Consider the following 20,386-nt stretch of genomic DNA (forward strand, 5'->3'; position numbering starts at 1 on the left):
AAGTTTCCACTGACATTTTTCTTTGCAGAGGAAAATGGCTTTGGAATGAAAAGGAATAGATATGGCAAAAATATCAGTCTTCATGAATGTTTTGGGGTTTGATTAATAAACCAAACACTGGGAATAAAATAGCAGTGAAAGAGTCCAGGTTTAAACTCATTTCCTGTTTTTGTCTGCTGAGAGCCAGGTTTGTTTTGTTTGTCGGCATTGTGTCCTCTTGATAAAAGCATGAAACATTTGAAAGTTACTTTTTCTAGCAGTATGGAAACTTTTCCTCCCTTTGCAAACATTTACCAACAAGATATTGTTTCCAGCTTGCTCTGCTTTTAACCACTAAGGCCCTGCTGATCTTACCTACTCATCCAAAGGCTCTCATCTGCATAGTCAGGTTTGATCCTGAGGCCAGTGACTGATGGGGTTTCGATGCCTGGGCAGGGCTGGGTGCTGGATGCAAGATGCTGTCCCCAGACAGTGCTGCTCACGTGGGTAGATCTAGGATTTTGAAAAGTGGGGTGCAGCGGGTGAGCATAATCACATACAACAAAACACACATTTTTTTTCCTGTTAAAAATCAATTTAATGCTTTACTAATACGCTGGGGACCTAGGGCTGGACTATTCTATTTCAGATTGAAGTGAAAACCTTCACTGGAGTGACTGAAAAACAATTGTCAGAGCTACAAAATAGGAGCTTCATGACCAGGAGCAGTGAGCAGATAGCAGAACAGCGGAACAAAAGCTGGCTTGGCTGATGGAGCAACAAGACCATGCAGAAGAAGAGAGGGTCAGTAACACCTGAGGAATAGAGTTTTGAAGGGACCAAGTAGGTGACAATAAGCCTTGAGTCATAGAAATCAGAGAAAATTAGGGTTTCAAGGGACCTTGGGAGGTCACATCTAGTCCCAACCACAACTATATGTCATGCCAGCCAAGGCTTTGTTTAGCCAGGTTTTGAAACCTCCAAGGATGAAGATGCCACCACCTCTCGGGGTAACCTGTTCCAGTGCTTCACCATCCTCCTAGTGAGAAAGTTTTTCCTCATATCCAACCTCAACTTCCCTTGCTGCAACTTCAGCCCATTGCTCCTTGTTCTGTCATCTGCCACCATTGAGATCCATCCTCTTTCAAACCCCCCTGCAGGGAGTTGAAGGCTGCTATTAAACCCCTCTCAGTCTTCTCTTCTGCAGACTAAATCAGCCCAGTTCCCTCAGCCGCTCCCCATAAGTCATGTGCCCCAGCCCCCGAACCATTTTTGTTGCCCTCCATTGGACTCTCTCCAATTTGTCCACAACCTTTCTGTAGTGGGGGGGCCCAAAACTGGACACAGGACTCCAGACATGGCCTCCCCAGTGCTGAATAGAGGGAAACAATCACTTCTCTTGACCTGCTGGCAACACTCCTACCAATGCAGCCCTGGGACCTCCTGGTCAGCCTCCTCCTGGCCCTGGCCAAGCCGGCCATCTATCTTACTAGGAAGGTAGCTCTGGCCAGGAGGGTCCTGGGTCTCCTCCATTCCCGTCTCTGAGCAGAGCACCACTGGGCTCCCTGGCTGCCTTTGAGAGTTGGTGGGCGCTCCCTGGGATGCTCTGCTCAGTGTCTCCCGAGGATACGCTACTTTTGAACCTCTAGTCCACACGCACAACCCTTTTAAAATATGTTGCCCCCCAAAATCAGCGTCATAGATTTCCTAGACATCAGGGCTGGAAGGGACCCCCGCAGATCATCGCGTCCAGCCCCCCGCCCCAGGGGCAGGAAGTCAGCTGGGGTCAAAGGATCCCAGCGAGATAAGCGTCCAAATGTCTCTTAAAGGAGTCCAGAGCAGTTGGCGCTCTTGTGTTGCTTTTGCCGCGCCACGGAGCGGCAGCCCCAAGTGATGTAGCGGGCATGTGCCCGTGCACCCCAGGGCATCAAACACCCCAGCCCAGGATGCAACAAGGCTCCTATGCGGCGTCTGGGCCACTGTCCCCCCCCACCCGCACGGGCTTGTGTTGTCCCCGGCGCCGGACGCTGCTGACCCCTCCGTCTCGTGCGGGGTCCCCGAGTCCCCGCCCCGCCCCGGCGTTGCTGGGAGACGGTCGCCGCGGCAACGCGCCGCCCGCATCCCCGTCTCCCGGGCGCCGCCCGCAGCATCCCGGCCGGCAGTGCGCAGGCTCCGCACAGCCCGTCATGGCGCTGCCGCCGCCGCTGCTGCTGCTGCCGCTGCTGGGTGAGTGCGGGCGGGCGGGGGCCGGCCCGCGGGGCTGGGCGACACCGGCTGGGAAGCCGAGAGCGGCCCTGCGGCGTGGGGAGGGGGCGCCGCGCCCATCGCCGCCTCCGCGTCTGGGCGCAGGGGCGGGCGAAGCAAGTAGACGCTGGGGTTTGCAGACGTCGGCGGGCATTTCCCTGAGAGTGGCGCGTGCTCGCCGGCGGTTTCGTGCCCGCGCGGACCGCCTGTTTCGGGGACTGAAGTCTTCGCTGAAAGAAACGCGCCCGGTCCGGGGGCCCGCTTGGTCCGAGGGCGCTGGCAGGCTCGGTGCTGTTTCGGTGCGTGTGCGTCCAGCCGAACCGAGGTCTTCGCAGAGCAGGCCGTGACATTTCTGCTTAAACCTTGGCAGGACTGAAGCTTTTATGTCGCAGAGATGAGTGTCAGCTGGTTCTAGGCACTAAGGCCGTATCTGATACCAGCTGAGGGTTAAAAGCACCAGAGAAGAGGGGATGTGGCTGGAAAAGTCTACCGATAAAACTTGGCAACAGCTGAGGCTCCTTCCTAGCTGCAGAACCGTGAATGCTTACGGCGTTATTCACGTTACACTGTAGGGTCCTTGGGGCACTGCCTCCCCCCAGCACCACGAGGCCCTGGTCTCGATTGTGGCTTCAGCCAAAATACAGCAGACCAGGCCCAGGGCCTGTAATAAACCGCGCAGTTCAGGGCACGGAGCCTGAGAGCTGTCTGCGAGAGGCGAGTGCGCCAGGGCAACTCTGTGAGACAAAGGCACCGGCACAAAGTGTCAGAGTCAAACCCCGATTTACGTTATCGCAACACAGCTCCGGTGATATTGCTCCATTGCTGGACGGGCCCTTAAATTTCGAGGACCTCATTGTTTCAGCCTGTTGGTCTCTGGACTTTGAATAAGCCCCAGAAATTCGAGGGGTGCGTGGGCCCATCTGCTGTCATGCTTTGTTGTGTTCTCAGTCGCTGACTCGACTGATTTGGACGGGCCTAATTCTGATGCATTTGACTCCACCGAAGCAGTTCTTAATCTAGGCAATAAGTCTCCTGACTTTTTTTAAATATAAAATCCACCTGTCCCAGAAGAAACAACTGCTGGGAGTCAGCTGCCGGTGCCAGAACTTGATAGGAATGTTTTTAGCTTTCGCTTGGTTATGAAGGAGGGGTGGGGGTGAGTGGCTGGTAAGTATTTTCTGATGGCAGTCAACTGCAGTGTTGCTTTATTTTCAACACAATACAAAGGAGGAAAAGTTGCGCTCTTATGTGGGCTACAAGTGGATGCTTGATGCTGTGTTCAGAAAAATTCCTTGGGAGGACTTGGTGCTTGCGTATGGGTGAGGAGCACTTGGGGTCGCTACTGAAGTGTAACAGAAGCGGCTGCGAGTTTTGTGCACATCCACTCTACAGCTGTTGACAGAAAATGCCACACGGGCAAATTCCCTCTTTCTCCGCGTGCTTCTGACCGTGGTTTTGTCGCCTAAGCGCAAGTGGGTGGAAGGAAGGGGAAAATGTATTTTTGTGTGAGGACAGCAAGTTGCCGAGCATGGCTGACCTGGTTATGAACTTGGGTTCTCTTTGCCGGCCTGTTTGTTTCTCCTGCAAAGGATGAGTTTTGTGTCTCTTGGAAGGAACGTGGCTTTATTTCCGGCAAGCCCATGCATGGTGTGCTTGGGTGCCGAACCGTGCGTAGGAGCTGCGTTGCCAGTGGTCACCTAAGCACCTCCAAGGAGCAGAATGCTCTTTTGCGTCGAGCTCTGCCAAGGACAGGGGCTGCTTTATGGATTGTACTCGGTAGCCAGGGCCCCTGTATCACCAGCCAATTTGCCCTGTTTCCTTTGTTAACTCCAAAAGTCAAATGTTGGCGAGCCCTGCCAGCTCTTGCTTTCCCTGATGCTTATTTGGATGAACAGAGGGGATGTTTTTGTTGTTGTTGTTAAGTTTTGCTCTTGCAAATGGTCTTCTTTGCCTTGGCATTCTTTGCGATTAGTGTGGGTCTGTTTTTTTTTCTTTTTCCCTGTGCGGTGAAGCAGAACTGGCCTCCCTGTTGTATATGTAGAGCTAATGCTTCACAGCTGATTGCAGCAAACCCTGACGGTCAGAGGAAGGTTCGTGAATTCGTTGGAAGCCAGGGCTGAAGCAGCAGGAGAGTTTGTACAGACCTCTCCTTGCTCATTCCAGGCCCCATGCACCAGAACGCCCTTCCTGTGAAGCACAAGTATTCATGGTGAACCTTCCTGTTGACAAGATAAAATAACTACTTTTCACATCGAAGCTTTACCGGTGTCTAGAGGCCTTAAGGATGCATTAAGGGTATAAAATGAGTTAGCATAATTGCATTTCCAAGCTGTTTTTGGTATCAACAGGAAGATAAACCACGCTGTCTATTTTCCTACTGATAAAAGCTGTCTGCCTCCTCTGTGGGCACTCAGTTGGGGATCTCACAGTTTTGCTCCCTGCCCAAAAATGCCCATTAAATACCGTATCCCACAGTAGTTCAGTGTAGTGATACACTCCTTTGTAGAGTCAGCACATGATCTACCAGTTAATGGATAAAACTGTACATCACTAGTATGCTTGGGGCAGAATAGGGTTTCACCCACAGCATTTTAACTGCTCTCTAGTTGTAGTCCTGCTTGGGGGCAGGAAATACCTGTTGGATCATATCTTCCAGTGTCCCTAACCGGACGGTGCTTGTTTGGTTTTAGAGAGATAAGGGACATTGATAAGACACGGTGGAGTTTTAGGAACAGACTGCCAGGTCTTTGTTTCCCTGCCATCCTTCAGCCTTGTAAAACCATCCCACGTGCATGCGCCTGCTGCAGAGAGAAGGGCTGTCTCAGGGTTCAGCCGGTCGACGCTGCATTCTTTTCCAGTGACTTCAGCATGAAGGATTATTGTTTGTGCATTTATAAGGAGCTAGGAACTCCCTGAGCCGGCCTTTGGGACAGGCAGATCCCACCAAACTTCTGTTTCTTGTTCTAGATAAGCAGAGGTCAAGCAGGCTTCCTCCCGGGATAAGCTGTATGGGAGATGCATATTAAAAGATGTTTCCTGCAAGCCAATTGTGAGGCTGAAGTTGTGTTATCACCTCTTACTCTGCAGTCTCTACCTTTGATTTCCCCGTGGCGTTTCATGCTATAAGGAAGCTCTGTGCAGCTCCTCTGATAAAGTACAGCTGTCTTGCTCAGTAGTGTGAAAACATGAAGACAGCTGCATAATTGAGCCAGTGCCCGGTCTGTATTAAAGTGTCCCGAGCCAGGCTTTTGAAATCTTCAGAAGCAGTGCGAAGGCACCGGGTGCGGGCTCTGGAGAGGTTGCTTTTCTGCGGGTTTCGAAGCACCTTGTCACACCTGCTTCATCTTTGCTGTTGGACCTTCCACGAAAGTGGCCGTGGGGCTGAAAGGCGAGGCGCGGAGGACTTTCCAAACGAGACAACTGGCTAGAACAAAAGCTCCTGGAGTCTGCCAGCAACAGATGCAGGTTCAAGTTTGTACGAGGGCGAGAGGAAGATGATCGCCAACCGTTCCTCACAGCTGACATGTATCGGCCTGGCATTCCAGCGGGATGAAGGCAGGCTCTCTCCAACAGCCTGGTCTACACTTGGCTGGCATTAATTAATTAAAAGAAATAAATACATCCTGCAGCTTGACAGCCCACAGGCCCTCGGCGTAAGCTCCAGCGATTAATCTGAATTACCCTGCCATGCCGAAGTTGCGTGGCAGGTGTAAATAAGAGAGTGGATTGTTTTCTGTAGAGCCCTTTGTGCCGGATTCTGTGGAGCACTTTTCAAAGCTGGTCACAAGCTTGAGAGAAAATGAAGGTTTGAAAGCAGGAAAAGATGCAGGGGAGGAAATTAAATAGCGTTCAGATCATGTTTGAGGTTCCCCCGTTGTTTAAGCCGTAAATCCGAGAGATTTCAGAGTTAAAACTGGAATTCCTCGTCTCTACTCTTATCCCATCAGCGTGCCTAAATGCTGTATCTCTAACATTAGACTCCATGAGGGCAAAGACCTCTTAAGCTAATTTAGGCACAGCTGGCTGGTTGAAAGTCTTCCATCTTTAAAACTGAATTCAGAGTTCTTCAGGGATTTGTCATGACCCTGGGGTGTGTGTGAAAGGGGAATGGCTCAGAAAGGATGTTTCAGCCCTGTTTCAAGGCAATCTGGAATGACGTACTCAAACACGGATGCAAGTCACTTGCAGTTAGGTTTTCCGAGGAGCTGGGGGGAGTTAGGCACTCAGCTCCCACTGAATGTAATGGGAAGTGAGCTCATAGCTCCCCTGGCCCCTTTCGAAGTTCCAGTCTCCCCTGAATCTTGGAGCAATTCAGGTTTGCTGTGTGAACAGCCAAGAGCTTACACGGTGCTGGGTGGCTGGGCGCCAGCCTTGGATGTGCACACGAAGGTACTGCGATGCAGCCTGGCTTTCCGAGGTGGAGGCTCAGCACTTTCTGAAAACCGTGCCCCTTCACAGTGTCCCTAGTTGGACCCCCAAAGGGACTTGCCCATTCACTAGTCATTTGTGACAGCCTTGGCTTGTGTGTCTGCAGGTGGACTGGTTTGAATCATAAAACAAAAATTATTTTTGATTAATAACAATAAAACAAGCTGGGCAGGTTTGACTGGAGAGCCCTCAATGCCTGGGCATCCTGTTACTTGCTATACAAGCCTGCTGAGGTGCCAGTGCTGGCCTCTGGGATCTAGCAGTGTGAGCCCTGCTGGGTCTTGCAGGGGGATTTAAGCTACACGAGTGGCTAAATATTTGCCCCATTGGGTTGCTGAGCTGCTAAAGATGCTTGGAGGGACCCGTGAGGACATACAGATGCAGCGACATGAGCAGCTGCTGATTCACAGCCCCATAGAAGGGCTTCAGGAGCTGCCTGGCCCCTAAGCATCCATTAAGAGGCAGGCACCCTGATAACAGATTTCTTCTGCAGGGCTCTGGCTGCTTGTGCTCTCTTGGATAATTACTGTCATTTACTCAGTTGCGAAGCCCAGTAGTTCACACTGCTCCTCTGAGACTTATTTCATCCCTTACAAGGATCCTATCAGCAGCTCTTTTTACAAACTTTTTATCACTGCCTTAATCTCTCTCTTCCTTGCAGCGAGCTGTGCTCTGGCTCCAAGATAAACACTGCTTCTTACCACTGTTCGCGTGTTTATTTTTTGTCTAAGCATGGCAAATGTCTCTGTTTGCCTCAGCCCCGAGATGCTAGTTGAGCTACGTACAATCCTTGTGTTTGCTTCCTTGTTGTAGAAGTCAGAGCAGCGTTTTGCCTTGATCGTCAGTCTCCGGTGAGGAAATTGCAGCACTATAAAAGTAAACGAACTGCAGTGCCCCGGGGGTCAGGGTTATTTGCACTATTGCAGGGGGTGGAGGTAGAGGTTGAGATCAAGCACTTCAAACTTGCAGACGAAGGCTAGTCTCCTATGTGTATATTGAGGTTCTTAAATGAGCAGCTCCAGTTCTTGAGTTGAGGTTGCTCTCTTCCCTCCAGCATTGAAAGCTTGAAGATCTGCAGTTCTGCAGCCATAGTCTTACCAACCTGTATCCTTCACAGGCTGGCACAGAGCTGGGGGCCCCGTACCACTGCGTCACCCTGCAGCTTCTGGTCATGTTTGTCTAGATGCTTATGAGTGGCTCCTTGCCATGGCAAGGGTGCAGTAAGCAAGCCTGGCCAAACAGAAGCAACTTGGCCCCAGCAAGAGAGAAGCAATGCTAGGGATCCTGCTTCTGTTTCCCACTGCTCAGTAACGCTGCCGGTTCATGAGGCATTGCAGCAATGAATCTGTTTTAAATCTCTGCCCTTCTCTGACCCTTACCTTTCCCTTTCCTCCCTTCTAACGGGGATTGAGGTGGGATGTCCCTCCCCTGTAGCAGTACAGGGGCCTTGTGTAATCCGGGTCTGCAGTGTGCTATGGCACAAGCTGTGCTTAAACCATTCGGTCCCACTGAGGTCGCTGGGGCTGTGTGTGTCCAAAAACAGACCTGTAAGTACATTGCTGAACTGGGACTTACTACAACTGCTGAGATTACTGCTCCTGCCCCAGTCAACCCTGGGCTTCTCCACTGTGCCCTGTCCCGTAGTGGATCAGAGCCACCATTCCAGTACACGTGGCCCAAGGACTGTCCATTAGATGGTTGTGAATTGGCAGCTTCTGCCTAAATTGCCTTTCAGGTGGTGCCTCCTGACCTCTTTGGTTTACTCCCTGGTAATCAGAGTGCATGCACACTGCTGGTTTGTGCGGGTGACTGTCCCCGGACAGTGCCCTCGGATGGTCTTTGAAGAGCCGGCGAGAATGGGGGCATTGTATCTGCGTGCTGAGGGAGCGTGGAGTGTGCCAGCATCAGAGCCAGGCCGCGGAACCAGGCATTAACTTTTTCTCTGTCCTCATAAAGCATCTTCCGATCAGCCTGGCCAGAGAACTGCTGTTGTCACCCAAGTGTGTTGCATGATTTAATAAGCTTTCTCCCCTGGTCAGGAGGATAAACGCTTTGAAGTCTTGTTTCTTTTAGCTGGGAACATCTTCTAAAGCTCTCCAGTGAGTGGCCTGCCTTCTCAGACTGTTCTTCGTTCCGCGGTGTCAACAGCTCGGCTGGGATTGGCGTTGGTATTTTGGGGGTACCGAGGTGCTCAGCAGTTCTGCTGGGCACGAAGAACTGCGCACCATCCGATGGTGTCACTCTGCAGCCCTCTCCTGGGGGCACTGGGCCGTGCTGCTGGCTGTTTGACACTGACTCACGCCAGTTCTACTGCAGAAGCTTTGGGGGGCTCACAGCAATACATTGCAGGTTTCTGTTGCCCTTAAAAGGCCCCCTTTGTGCTCTGGACACAACCCGAGTCAGTGGCCAGTTTAGCTGGACTGGTGTCACTCCGTAAGTGTGTACAGAGCAAGGCAGGATCTGCACTGGCTCAGCTACTTGAGATTTACCTTGATGAAAGCAACTCTGCCAGGTGCAGCAAACATTAAGGCCAAGTTCAGAGGTGACGTGGCTAATGCTGTGAGCTCTATGCTAGGCGACAGACATCGCCTACCTCCCAGGCAGGCCGAAGTGGATGATGGCATAGCACTTGCAGGCAAAGCAAAAGGGCTACTACTGCCAGCTGTACCACCTGCATCCATCACGAGCATTACCAATAGCTTGGTTCTTGATGGCAGGTGCAGCCACAGACGTATTCTCCTTTACAGCCTCTTACCAACATGGAGCTTGCAGTCTGATACAGCCCTTCTGGCCGGCCAGCTGCCTCTGAAGCAGGAGCAGCGCTGATCCTCACGAGTGGCCCTATGGAGAGGCCTGGGGAGTACACGCCACGCCACGCTACGCTCCCTGCAACATGTTCCAAGATGCCTGAGTGGCTCCATCCCCATGGCAGGAATCCCTGGCCGCCAGGCTGTGAAATTGCTGGGAGCGCGCCTTGTCAGGACTCCTGGTGACTCAGTGCCGAGGCCATAATCACTCTGGCGGGTTGAATGTCACCCAAGAGCTCTTCAGTTCCTGGCTTCTCCTCAGTCGCTTTGGAGAGACACATGCCACCCTCCTCACAGCTGTCACTTAGCCTCATGCTCCTGTCATGCCACAGTATCTTCCCCCTCCATCCTGCCACCACAATACCCCTTCTGTTCGGCCCTTCGCTTCTCCTCCCCTCTCAGCCCTGGGATCTTCAGTTGCCTGGCCTATCCCTTGTGTAGAAGCAATATCATTTTCAGGGAAAGGCCAAAGTACTCGTTAGCAGAATTTACAGCTGCTTCAAAGCGCTCCAGCCTCCTCTCCCTTAACAGCTAGCTGTTAAACTTGCTCTTAAGTAGGAAGATAAATGACATTAAGATCTGTTCATCTCCTGGCTTGGAGCCAGCTGAAGGGAGATAAAAGACCAGGGGATGGCAGCAGTGCAGATGCAGAGGTATCTCCCAATTGAATCCCCTCGTAGTCTGTAAACCGTCTTCAACGTGCAGCCGTGGGGTGAAATCAGACCGGTAAATAAGCGTGGCCCTTTTGTACTGAACACATTGGCCTGCTTTGTGTCTCTGTGTCAGGCTGGCTGCCTGCCAGTTCCAGGGCCCCAGCAGCAGCATCTGAACACGCCAGGCCCAGGCTTCCTCCTCCATGGCTCTGAGACCTTCGGTGCTGGCGCTGGCATCTGTGGTCTCCCTAGGTTAGGAAGTCCTGGGCAGGTGGCTCGCACTGGGACTTAGAAAATGACCTGTGAAACTAGGAATACAGTGAAATGGCCTGGGATCTGCTGAGAGGTGCTGGAGCCATGACTGAAGGCAGTGAGGAGTGGCTTTGGACACCCAGCTACAGACGACTGTAGGAGACCTGGTTTCCATAGGGCAGGAGCTCAGCTCTTCCTGAGAACCGTGCCCCATCGCAGTGTCTCCACTTGGGCTCCCGAGACAGCAATCAAGTGAACAGGCCTGGTGTGGGCAATGTGCAAAGTCTTGTGCTTAGGGTAAAAAAGTCCTATGCACCAGTACAGGCTGGGAACTGACTGGCTGGGCAGCAGCTCTGCAACAAAGGACCTGGGGGTGACAGTGGACAAGAAGCTAGATATGAGCCAATAGTGTGTGCTTGCTGCCAAGAAAGTTAATGGTGTCCTAGGCTGCATTGGTAGGTGTGTTGCCAGCAGATCGAGGGAAGTGATTTTTCCCCTTTCTTCAGAACTGGTGAGGCCACATCTGGAGTCCTGTGTCCAGTTTTGGGCCCCCCACTACAGAAAGGGTGTGGACAAATTGGAGAGTGTCCAATGGAGGGCAACAAAAATGGTTAGGGAGCTGGGGAACATGACTCAGGAGAGGCTGAGGGAACTGGGCTTATTTAGCTGGAAGAAGAGAAGGCTGAGAGGGGATTTAGTAGCAGCCTTTAACTCCCTGAAGGGGTTTTCAGAGAGGATGGAGCTGGACTGTTCTCAGTGGGGACAGAAGAAGGAGCAACAGTCTCAAGTTGCAGCAGGGGAAGTTTAGGTTAGATATTAGGGAAAACTTTCTCACTGGGAACACTGGAACTTACCCCAAGAGGTGGCGGATTCTCCATTCTTGGAGGTTTTTAAGGCCCTGCTAGACAAAGCCTTGGCTGGGATGATCTAGCTGAGGATGGTTCTGCTTCGAGCAGGGGTTGGACTACATGTGTCCTCCTGAGGTCCCTTCCAACCCAAGCCCTATCATTCTGTGTTTGTGCTGCTGACTGTGTGCTTTGTGCCCACAACAGGCCAGGCGGGTGGGTGCGTGGGTGGCATGAACTGCAAACCCGCAGCGTGTTGGGTAGCCCACACACTCCCTTCCAGAGTGCTCTGTTTTGGATTTGAGCTGGACTCCCCACAGGGCTGTGCTTGGCAGCCTGGGGTGACCGAGGCATGAGCATCAGATGTTCTCTGCATCCGAGCTGGAGAAGGTATGAAACTGCTGCAGCCCAAGCTGGGAGTTTTGGCTGAGCAGCTCGTGCTTTTAGCTCCAGAGTCCCCAGTTCAGGCCCTCCTGGGTTGGCCGCAGTGAGGCTGTTGTCGCGGTGCACAAGTTCATCTGGGGGCGCCTGCAGAGAACGAGGCCTGTTTGCTAGATTGCCTTCCAGCTGCCGGCATGAGCGACAGGGATCCCGAAATGACAGTCCCACCTTATGGTGGAAGAGCTACATCCAGATGCTGCCCTGCAGAGCACATTAGGCACAGCCGTATCTAGAGCAAGCCTGCCTGCCGCCTTGTTTTCGGGGGGCCTAATCCTACTGATACACATGCCTGGAGCAAGTGATTATTTCTCTGAGTGCAGTCGGCCCTATGCTCCATGCCTAGTCTTACCCACTGGGATAAAAACTTCCTCCTGTGAGCCCTGCTTATCTGCCCAGCAAACTTCATGGCTGCTGTATCTGAGCTCCCGGATTCTCGCATCGCAGCCATCCTGTTGCAGCCGAAGGGGAGAACAGCGCCACAGCCTCCTCCCAGCCAGACGCTGGTGCCTCTTTGCCTGACTGTTGCACAGCACTTTCCATTGGCAGGGCATTAACTAGGATTACTAGAGCATTGTGGGTCTGTCGGGAGGAATCTTCTCTTTCAGACCTTATTATCCAGGCCCTTTTTGCAGCGCCAGACTTCAGACAATCGCAGGTTCATTCCCTAAATTGCTAACGAATGAGACAAAGCTATTAGCAGCGGTTCGCTAACAAAAGGGAGCTTTTGTCTTGGAGCAAGTAAAGCAGAGCTGAGTTTTACCAGCTGCCTCTTGTGCCCAAGGTATCTCGGACCGGCTTCATCAAAATGAGGAGCTAGACAATGCTGCTGCAGGGCCTGCACAGGGCAGAGGCTGGCTCCTGGGCGGAGCGCCTGTGTGCCCTGTGCGGCTGTGTCACATGCGAGTGTGCGTGAGCCACAGATACAAAGTGAGGGGCACCAGGTCTAAAAAGGGCTTCTGCTCCCTCCCACATTTCTGCATCCTTTGTCTCGGCCTCATCCGGAGCATAGAGACTGGGAGGCAGGAACTTCGGAGACCTTGTCCCAGCCTTGCCACTGACCTGCGTGATCTCTGGCAACTTCCTGTAGCTCTTGGTGTTGCAGAGGATGTGGCAGGCCCAGTAGGTGGCGGCTGTAATTGTTGAGGGTTTCTATGTGTAGCTTAGAAAAGGCTCATCCAGGTACAAGTGCTCTGACTCCTGACCTAGGGGCTGATCCAAAGCACTAGTGCTGGAAGTGAAGTTGTAGTGCCCCTTGCACATTGCTGATGAGTTTGTGGGCTGCATCCTGATGGCAGAAATCCAGATGCAAGTATGTGATGCTGAAAAGGAACCTAGCTCAATGCACAGGCTCTGTCTAGGTGGTGTGGATGGTGCTGGTAGATAGGGCAGTCGTCTGGGGCACTGTGAACTGACTTGTATGGATCTGGCAGCTCTACTGACACAATAAACGTGGGACTAAACTCTGGGTCTCTTCCACATGTGCATGTACAGCACCTGACACAGCAGGCTCCAGAGATGTGATTGTGGCTTCTAGCCCTGAGTAGTAAAATCACAGTCATCCTGCTGTCCTGCTTTGCTGTCCTTCAGCACAGAGCTGCTGCTGGAGCATCCCTTGGGTGCTCTGTATAACTGGCTTTCCTCTTCCTGAATCTGCACTGGTAGGTTTCAAATGGCTCCTTTGTGTTGGCTGGGCATATAAGACGTGCTCCGTGGTAGTGAGGAGACCGTGCAGCCGGACAACACTTCTTCTCCAGAGGCCATGTGCCCAGAGCAGGGGAGCTGAGACACTTCCTGATGGGAACAGGAAAGGGTTGTCCTCTTCTGCTGTGCTCCAAGGACTCTCTTGTTGGATGCTGGACATTATCATTTGGCTGTTGAAAGGCAGATGCCTTGCTTGTATTATAGTACTCTTGAATGCTAGGAGAGAGGTGAGCTCCACACATGTACCTGCGCTTTGCTGCCAGGTGGTTTCACTTGATCTTCCTGTAATGAGATTTCTCTTCCTAAACCTCTGCCTGTTCTCGGGAGAGCTTGGATTAAAGAAGAGCTCAAGGATGTGCTTGGATGGGTCTGGCTGCTGCTGACCGGGGCAGACAGACAGGCCACAAATTATTACGTGACTCACTGGCAGTGGTGTTTAAAGTGGTGCTTTGATGTGGAAATGGGATTCTAAGCAATCTAAGAGGTGCTCAGCTGCATTTTGCTCCCTCTGCCGTCTCAGACACGCGGCATAAGGCACAAGAGCTATTTTTAGAAGCAGCCAGTGGGATCTTGGGGTGCGGGTCAAGGTCTCAGCAAGGCCTGCCTGCATCAGGGCAGTGAATTTCTGGGCTTCAGCAGCTGTCCTGCAGGTGTAGCTGGGCCATGCGCATGCCTGGGAACAGCTTTGCTTTTGGCAGGGTTTCCTTGCGTGTCTGCAGCGGGCTCTGCCTTGGGGTTCAGCTGCCTCGGGATTCAGCAGGTGCCAGCTGGGGTAAGGAATCGACTGCAGACCTGCTGGCTCAGGAGCATTTGACAGTAACCAGAGCTGCATCAATGTGCCCACTCCCAGTAGCAGACACTCCAGGTCAACAGGAAAACTAGAGTATGTCTGTGAATATGCACCATAGTGGACGGAGAGAGAGAGAGAGAGAGTGCATGTTACTCTATTCACGGCTGCAGCAAAGACGTATCCAGTGCGTGGAGTAAGAATCCCTACGATAACATCCTTTGCGAAGAGTCGCAGGCAGCTACTGGTGGCTTGTGAGCCAGTCTGGATGTGTCTGCTCCGTGAAGGTGCCACTGTCCATCTCCCTGCCCAGCAAGGTCCAGGAGCCCTGTGGGATCGGGGAAGGAGGGTGCAGCAGTCTGCTCGGGCTACCTAAGTCGCACTTGCCCTGCTCTCCAGTACAGGTTGTGCTGCTCTGGGCTTGCGGCTTTTCTGCTGCGGTTACAAGAGGATCCTTCTGTTGTGTGGATGTGGCGGGCTAGGCTCGCTGCTGGGGTTAAGTGTTTGCAATTCCACTGACTTCCAGGGAGCTCGGCTTCCTTATGATGGCAGCCTCGTACGGACTTCAGCCCTTTAACCTCTTCATGGGGTGTGGGGCTCTGTCTTGGGTGCAGTAACACGAGTGGCGTCTGGCCTGTCCTAAGAGTTCAGTTCCCAAGGCCTTTTTAGAGCAGACAGCTCTCAGGCTGCCTGAAGCATCCCTCAGTCCCGTTCTTTCTGAAAATGTTTGGCCACTTGCAGTTATTCGTCAGTGTTGCCAGAGCGAGTGGGAGATGGGGACAAGGAGGAAGGATGTCTAGACAAGAAGGAGAGCTGGTGGCACCGGGTGCAGTGAGGCTGTGTGCTCACTTGGGGCTTCAAGGGAGGAGGCTCTCACTCTGAGGCTTCCCAGCGCTGCAGGATTTCAGGGTGGTGCAGCAGATGGGCAGAATCACCAGAGGAATGAGGTGGGGAGAGTCTCTTCTCAGGTTCGTGCTGCCCCTGCTTAGGAAAGCAGCCCTGGGTCTAGCTGGTACCTCCTTCTAGCAGCTGTTTGTCTGCTGGGTTGAAGAGTGAGCCATGCACAGGCTTGTGGGCTCCTAGCAGAGGATGGGTGCTGCTGTGAAACCAGCCCTGGCTTATGGCTCGGACGGATTTTGCAGGACGTGCTGTCCCCACCCCGTCCATTGTCCATTTCCCAGCTAGGAAAGGAGCCAGGAGAGAGCGGCTCTGTCAGTCTTTACTGCAGGGGGCAGATGTTATGGAAAATGTGCTTGTCATTAAAGGACCATGGCTGGGATTTTCCACAAAACTGAGTGCCCGTTCACTGGAAGGTGAGCACAGTTGTCAGACATTTTGCACGGTGTGCGGGGACTGCTGCTGGTCCCTGGCAAGCCCTGAAAGCCAGAACATGACCCTAAGGGGAGCCTGTGCCCCCCGTAGCACTCATATGTACTGACAAGTGCTGCGCAGGGGGTCAGTGATGGAGACACAGCTACAGGCAGGCATACGGTGTGCATGGAGAGTGCTGCAGGAGTTCAATTTAATTCCTCTAGTGGGATGCTCAGAAGTCCTGCCTGGGTGCTCTTTGTGTCTGGCCAACGGTCCTGCAAGGCAGGCCTGGGATCCTGTTCCCTTAGCACCCATTCTGCCCTGGCCATCAACCCAGGGTCTGCCAGAAGGATGGGACAGGAGCATGACACTGATGCGTGAGGCAGAGGTAAATGCCACTTGTTGTCCTCTGGTCAGGCTGGTTCCCACGGGGCTGTTGATAGTAGGAATATGTTCCCTGTCTGCTTGCAGCTGATGCAACTCCAAGCCCCGCAGGGAACAGAGCAAGAAGGGGCCATTGTTGAATTGCTGCTCCTGACGGCAGCTCCACTGTCATGCCGAGCAGCTGCCAGGCACTGCGAGCCGGCTCCTGCTGCTCAGTGCGTGGGATGCACGAGGCACACCCACCTTCCAGGCCTTCCTCCACGTTCGGTGCTCAGGTGGATAACTCAGGGGCTGTCCACGTGCACGGCCTGATGGAACCAACCGCTAGATGTACAGGCCCATCTCTGGTGCAGCTACATGGCTGACATAGGTGTTAAAGGTAGGTGTTAAACTAGGCACTGTACAGTAGACGTTATAAGCAGGGCTTCTACCTGTATCACCCTGGGCAGCCACAGAGGAGTTGCTGATGACGCATCCTGATCAGCTCTGGGCTGTGAAGTTGAAGGAAGGGGGCTCTGAGCCACCGCTACTGGACTTGGCTAAGGGTTGAGATGGCAGATAAGGTAGCATGGCACAGCCCCGTGAGGTCACCTTGACTCTTTCTCCCAGCTGCTGGAGGGGACTGTTCTTCTTGGTGCATTTTCCTAGCACTTGACCTGATCCAGACTTTACCAAGCCTAGCAGATCACTGTCCAAAGCTGATCCTGTTGTTCAGCTGGCTTACCGTTGCCTCCGCTGTCACGTCCACCCTTGAATGCTGGTTGTCAAGTCCTGTCCACTCCAGCTTCTGAGCTATGTGCTTGGGTGTTCGGCTTGCTCCTGTGGCTTCTGTGGGATTGCTGGCAGCATTTAAAATGCTTCTAATTCAGTACTGGCAGTCGCTGTGGATGAGCCCCTGGACCCCTGACGAGGTCTTCTATTTCCACCCAAGAACCTGGCAGGGCAGTGAAACCAAACAGGGCTGATCTATGCAAGTCTGATCCAGTTCTTCCACACACATAGCAGCCCTCTCGCTGCAGCAGCAGGAGACTTCCTGGGAATAGAGCCTCTGATCAGGATGCAAACAGTCTAGCTAAAAATAGCAGCCAGGGATGCTTATGGGAAGAGGCGGGAGCAAGAAGCCGGCTCCCAGCTGAGCGGCCTGTTCCACTCTGTAGCAAAGGAATCTGTTAACCTTTTCATACAGGACCTGCCTCCAGCACACGCACTGGGACTGCTTGCAGCGGGCAGAAATCCCGCTGGAAGGGCTGGGATGACTTTCTTCTTTTCTGTCGGGCAGAACCGCACTGACTTCCTGACACTTCTCTCCCCCAGGGATGTGTAAGCCAATGGCATCTAGCTGATTTGTTGGCCTTACTTCTCTTCCCAATTTCAACCCCCATGTCTGCAAGCAGTGTGGCTCACAGACTCCCTCCAGCTCCTGATTCATTTCCAGGACAAGAGGCCAGAGTTGACCCTGTTGTGCAACCCCCAAGTTCGTGGCTTGCCCCAGGGCTGACTGGAGCCCTGAGAGCCGGCGCTGAGTTTTGCTGTGAGTTGGGGCTGTCTTTTGGAGAAGTTCCCCAAGCCGCACCTATCTCCAAGCCTGCGGTTTGACCAACTCCCTCCTGTACATCCGTTTGCCTTCACCTGGATCTGCTGCCTACCTTATAGGAGATTCACAGCTTCCAGGCAGTGAGGAGCTGGCCAAAACTGTACTGTACAGAATAGCAACAGCAACGTTTCACAGGCTTTTAGTAGTGAGCTTGTAGGCAGATGTTCACACTCCCCCATTGCCTAAAATCTGTCACTTAGAAAGTTCATTCTTAAATGTGCTTTGTGCGACGCATTAGCTAGACAACTGTATTTTAGACCTGAGGCTAAAATTATACAGAAAAGAGACAGTGATGATGCAGGGAAATCTGGAAAGAAGTTCCTAAAAGGGAAGCTGTTTCCAGCCCTGTCACAAACAATTCTCTCGCTCTCCTGCAGTTTCCTTTCCTCCTCCGCCCTTTCTCGCTGTTGCCAGTGCTGATTATAGGTCTTTTCCCAGCTTCCATTTTTCCATAGGAAGACAATCCTGTTACTTGCTGATGAGCAGAACTTCAAAGTGGCTCTGTGTTTTTCTTGGCCAGGCTGCGGGGTGGAGAAGTAAGAATTCAAGAGATGAGAATTGCAGAAAGCGGAGGCCAGACTTCTGCAAGTCTCAGTCTTACTGCTTCAGATACTGAAGAGTGTGGCTGAGCCTGGGGTGACAGTGCATTAGTTGACGTCTTCCTTGGCCCAGGGGTGTGGTGTGGAAGCATAGGGCATCCCACCTGCGAGAGGAGTTGAGCACCTTACAAGACCGGTTTGGGATTTCACACATCTGGAGACACCCGTTGTGCACAAAGAAACCTCCCCTTCCACATAGGAAGAAGGAAGCTACTGTTGGTTGGGAATGGGGCCTTGACTGGGATCTGAAAGTAACCCGAAACTTGCCCCGTGTTAGATGCTGTGCCATTTCAAAGCAACGCCCCCCCACCAAAGACAACTACAGTAAGGGTCACTTTCCTCTTTTCTTTCCTGCCTCAGCTAAGGTTCACCTGAGCCCAGCTCTGGTCAGGAGACTTCCCCTGTCTAATTAGCAGCTTCCTCTGCCACATGTGGAGCTGTCTGGAGTGTCCAAAGTGAGAAAGCAGCACAGCCACTGCACAGGGCTCAGCTGGGCAGGCGTGGAAGGACTGGGGAAAGGCCACTGTCTGCAAGAACGTCACAGCTTCCTGCCTGACTCTTATCACTACCATCAGCTGGCTCCCTCCCGCTCTCCACCCCATGGTATTGGTGTCCCACTGCTGGGAGGAAAAGCTTTATATATGCATGTTAGGAACAATGCTGAATGCATTTGTATGGCTACTCGTGGGGTTGGACTGTGGACAGTGGAATGCAAGTGGGAGCAAACATGAGTATTAATTCCTCATTGTCATGCATTGGCTGCCAATCCTCTCTTTAAATCTTTCCATTTCTTTTACTGTTTACCCGCCCTATGGGCTCTGTTTTCAGGACTCTAGGGAAGCTGTGCTGCAGACTGCAGGATATCTCAGGGATAACTTTGGCTTTGTTCCCTTTGGTGGCATCCTATACTGCTGTGTCTCATCTGGAAAATGAGGATTGTGCTTACTGCCTGCATCACATGGGCTCAAAGCTTATTAAAGGGCTGCAAAGTGCTTTGACTATCATGTGAAGGCAGCTGTAGGAGAACACAGTTGCTGATTTGTTTGGTCTAGGGGATTTAGACACCTTAGCTGCTTACAGACATGACAAAATAAATAAAATGGTGCTTTAAGCTTGGTGTGCCCCTGCACCAAGCACAGCACATGCCCATAACAGGCATCGCATTAGTTCAGGGGCAGGCAGTTATTTTGGGTGGAGGACCACTTACTGAGTTTTGGCAAGCCATCGAGGGCTGCATGATAAGCAGCCAGCAGCAGATAAATATTAATTTTCTACATTTTTTAGGGGCCGAGCGGGCCGGGTAGAATAGCCTACTGGGCTACATCTGGCCTGTGGGCCACATTTTGCCCACCCCTGCATTAGTTGGACCCAGTTCATCCAACATCTGTATATACTGGGCGTTTCAGTGGGGCTTTCTAATAGGTGATTGAAAAAGCTTTAGATAAAAGCGCCAAAAAGCCCTGCTGAAGCACCCAATTTGTACAGGCGTTGCAGAGCCGGGCCAAACTAACATGCTGCCTCTTCCAATAAAGCACCGGGGGGTTTTTCCCCACTTCCGTCAGCAGCCCTTGATCCCACACATTTTGATAACCAGTATAGAGAAAATCTGGGCAGTTCTAGGATTGTAATAGCTCAATATTGGTTTGCTACTTAAAGGAATAGGAAGAATTGTCACTCAAAGGTGATGGTTTTGTAAATTCCCAGTGAAACGGTCAGCATCTGTTCATTACTTCCTCCCTGGCAATTGCAAAGGTCTGGTGCAGAAGCTGCCTCGCCCCTGATCCTCCCTTCTGAGTCACGCAGGATCACCACAAGCCCCTGTTTGTCACTTCCAAGGAAGCGCTGTCACATGGGAGGTTTAGCATCCTGCCAGGAAAACTATCTCCCAACTGGAGGTTTCTGGTATTAGGCAGAAGCTGTGTTCCCTTCTCCTGGCTGGTCATGGGGAAGTCACCATATTGTGGGTGCTGCTCCTCTGACAAGAAGGGAAAAGGAATTTGGGGAGGCAGTGTGTGCAGGGAGGGTGGGAAGAGGGTGCCAGGGGGCTTGCTCTCCTTCTCTGCAGGTTTAACATCCTTCATTCCCCAGCTGCACATCATCCCCTATCTCCAGGACTCATTCCCCACTTCCTCAGCGGATGTGATTGCTTTATGGATTGTATCATGAAGGTATGTGAAGCTGAAGTTGGAGATGAAACCCGCATGGCACTATAGGCTGTGCACATGTTCAGTGAGAAGGTAATCCCACCCCCAGACTTGCAAATCAGGCAAGACTCGGCCCATAGCAGCTACTGTTGATGTATGTGAACAGACTTACCCCATTGCTTCACTTCCTGTTCTCCATGCATGCGAGATCCAGTGA

General features: G+C 52.3%; 1 protein-coding gene across 1 annotated transcript in view; it reads left to right on the forward strand.

Moving 5' to 3' along the window:
* The first annotated feature begins 2,123 nt into the window (after positions 1-2,123).
* The window catches only part of JAM3 (junctional adhesion molecule 3), a 37,505-nt gene continuing 19,242 nt past the window's right edge, over positions 2,124-20,386 (forward strand). The window contains exon 1 of the mRNA XM_090027856.1: positions 2,124-2,205. Coding sequence (XP_089883982.1) covers positions 2,166-2,205 — 40 coding nt within the window. The 5' untranslated portion in view covers positions 2,124-2,165. The remainder of the gene's footprint in view (positions 2,206-20,386) is intronic.

The sequence above is a fragment of the Crocodylus siamensis genome, chromosome 14, assembly GCF_052110815.1.
Source record: "Crocodylus siamensis isolate JL-2025a chromosome 14, ASM5211081v1, whole genome shotgun sequence".
NCBI lineage: Eukaryota > Metazoa > Chordata > Crocodylia > Crocodylidae > Crocodylus > Crocodylus siamensis.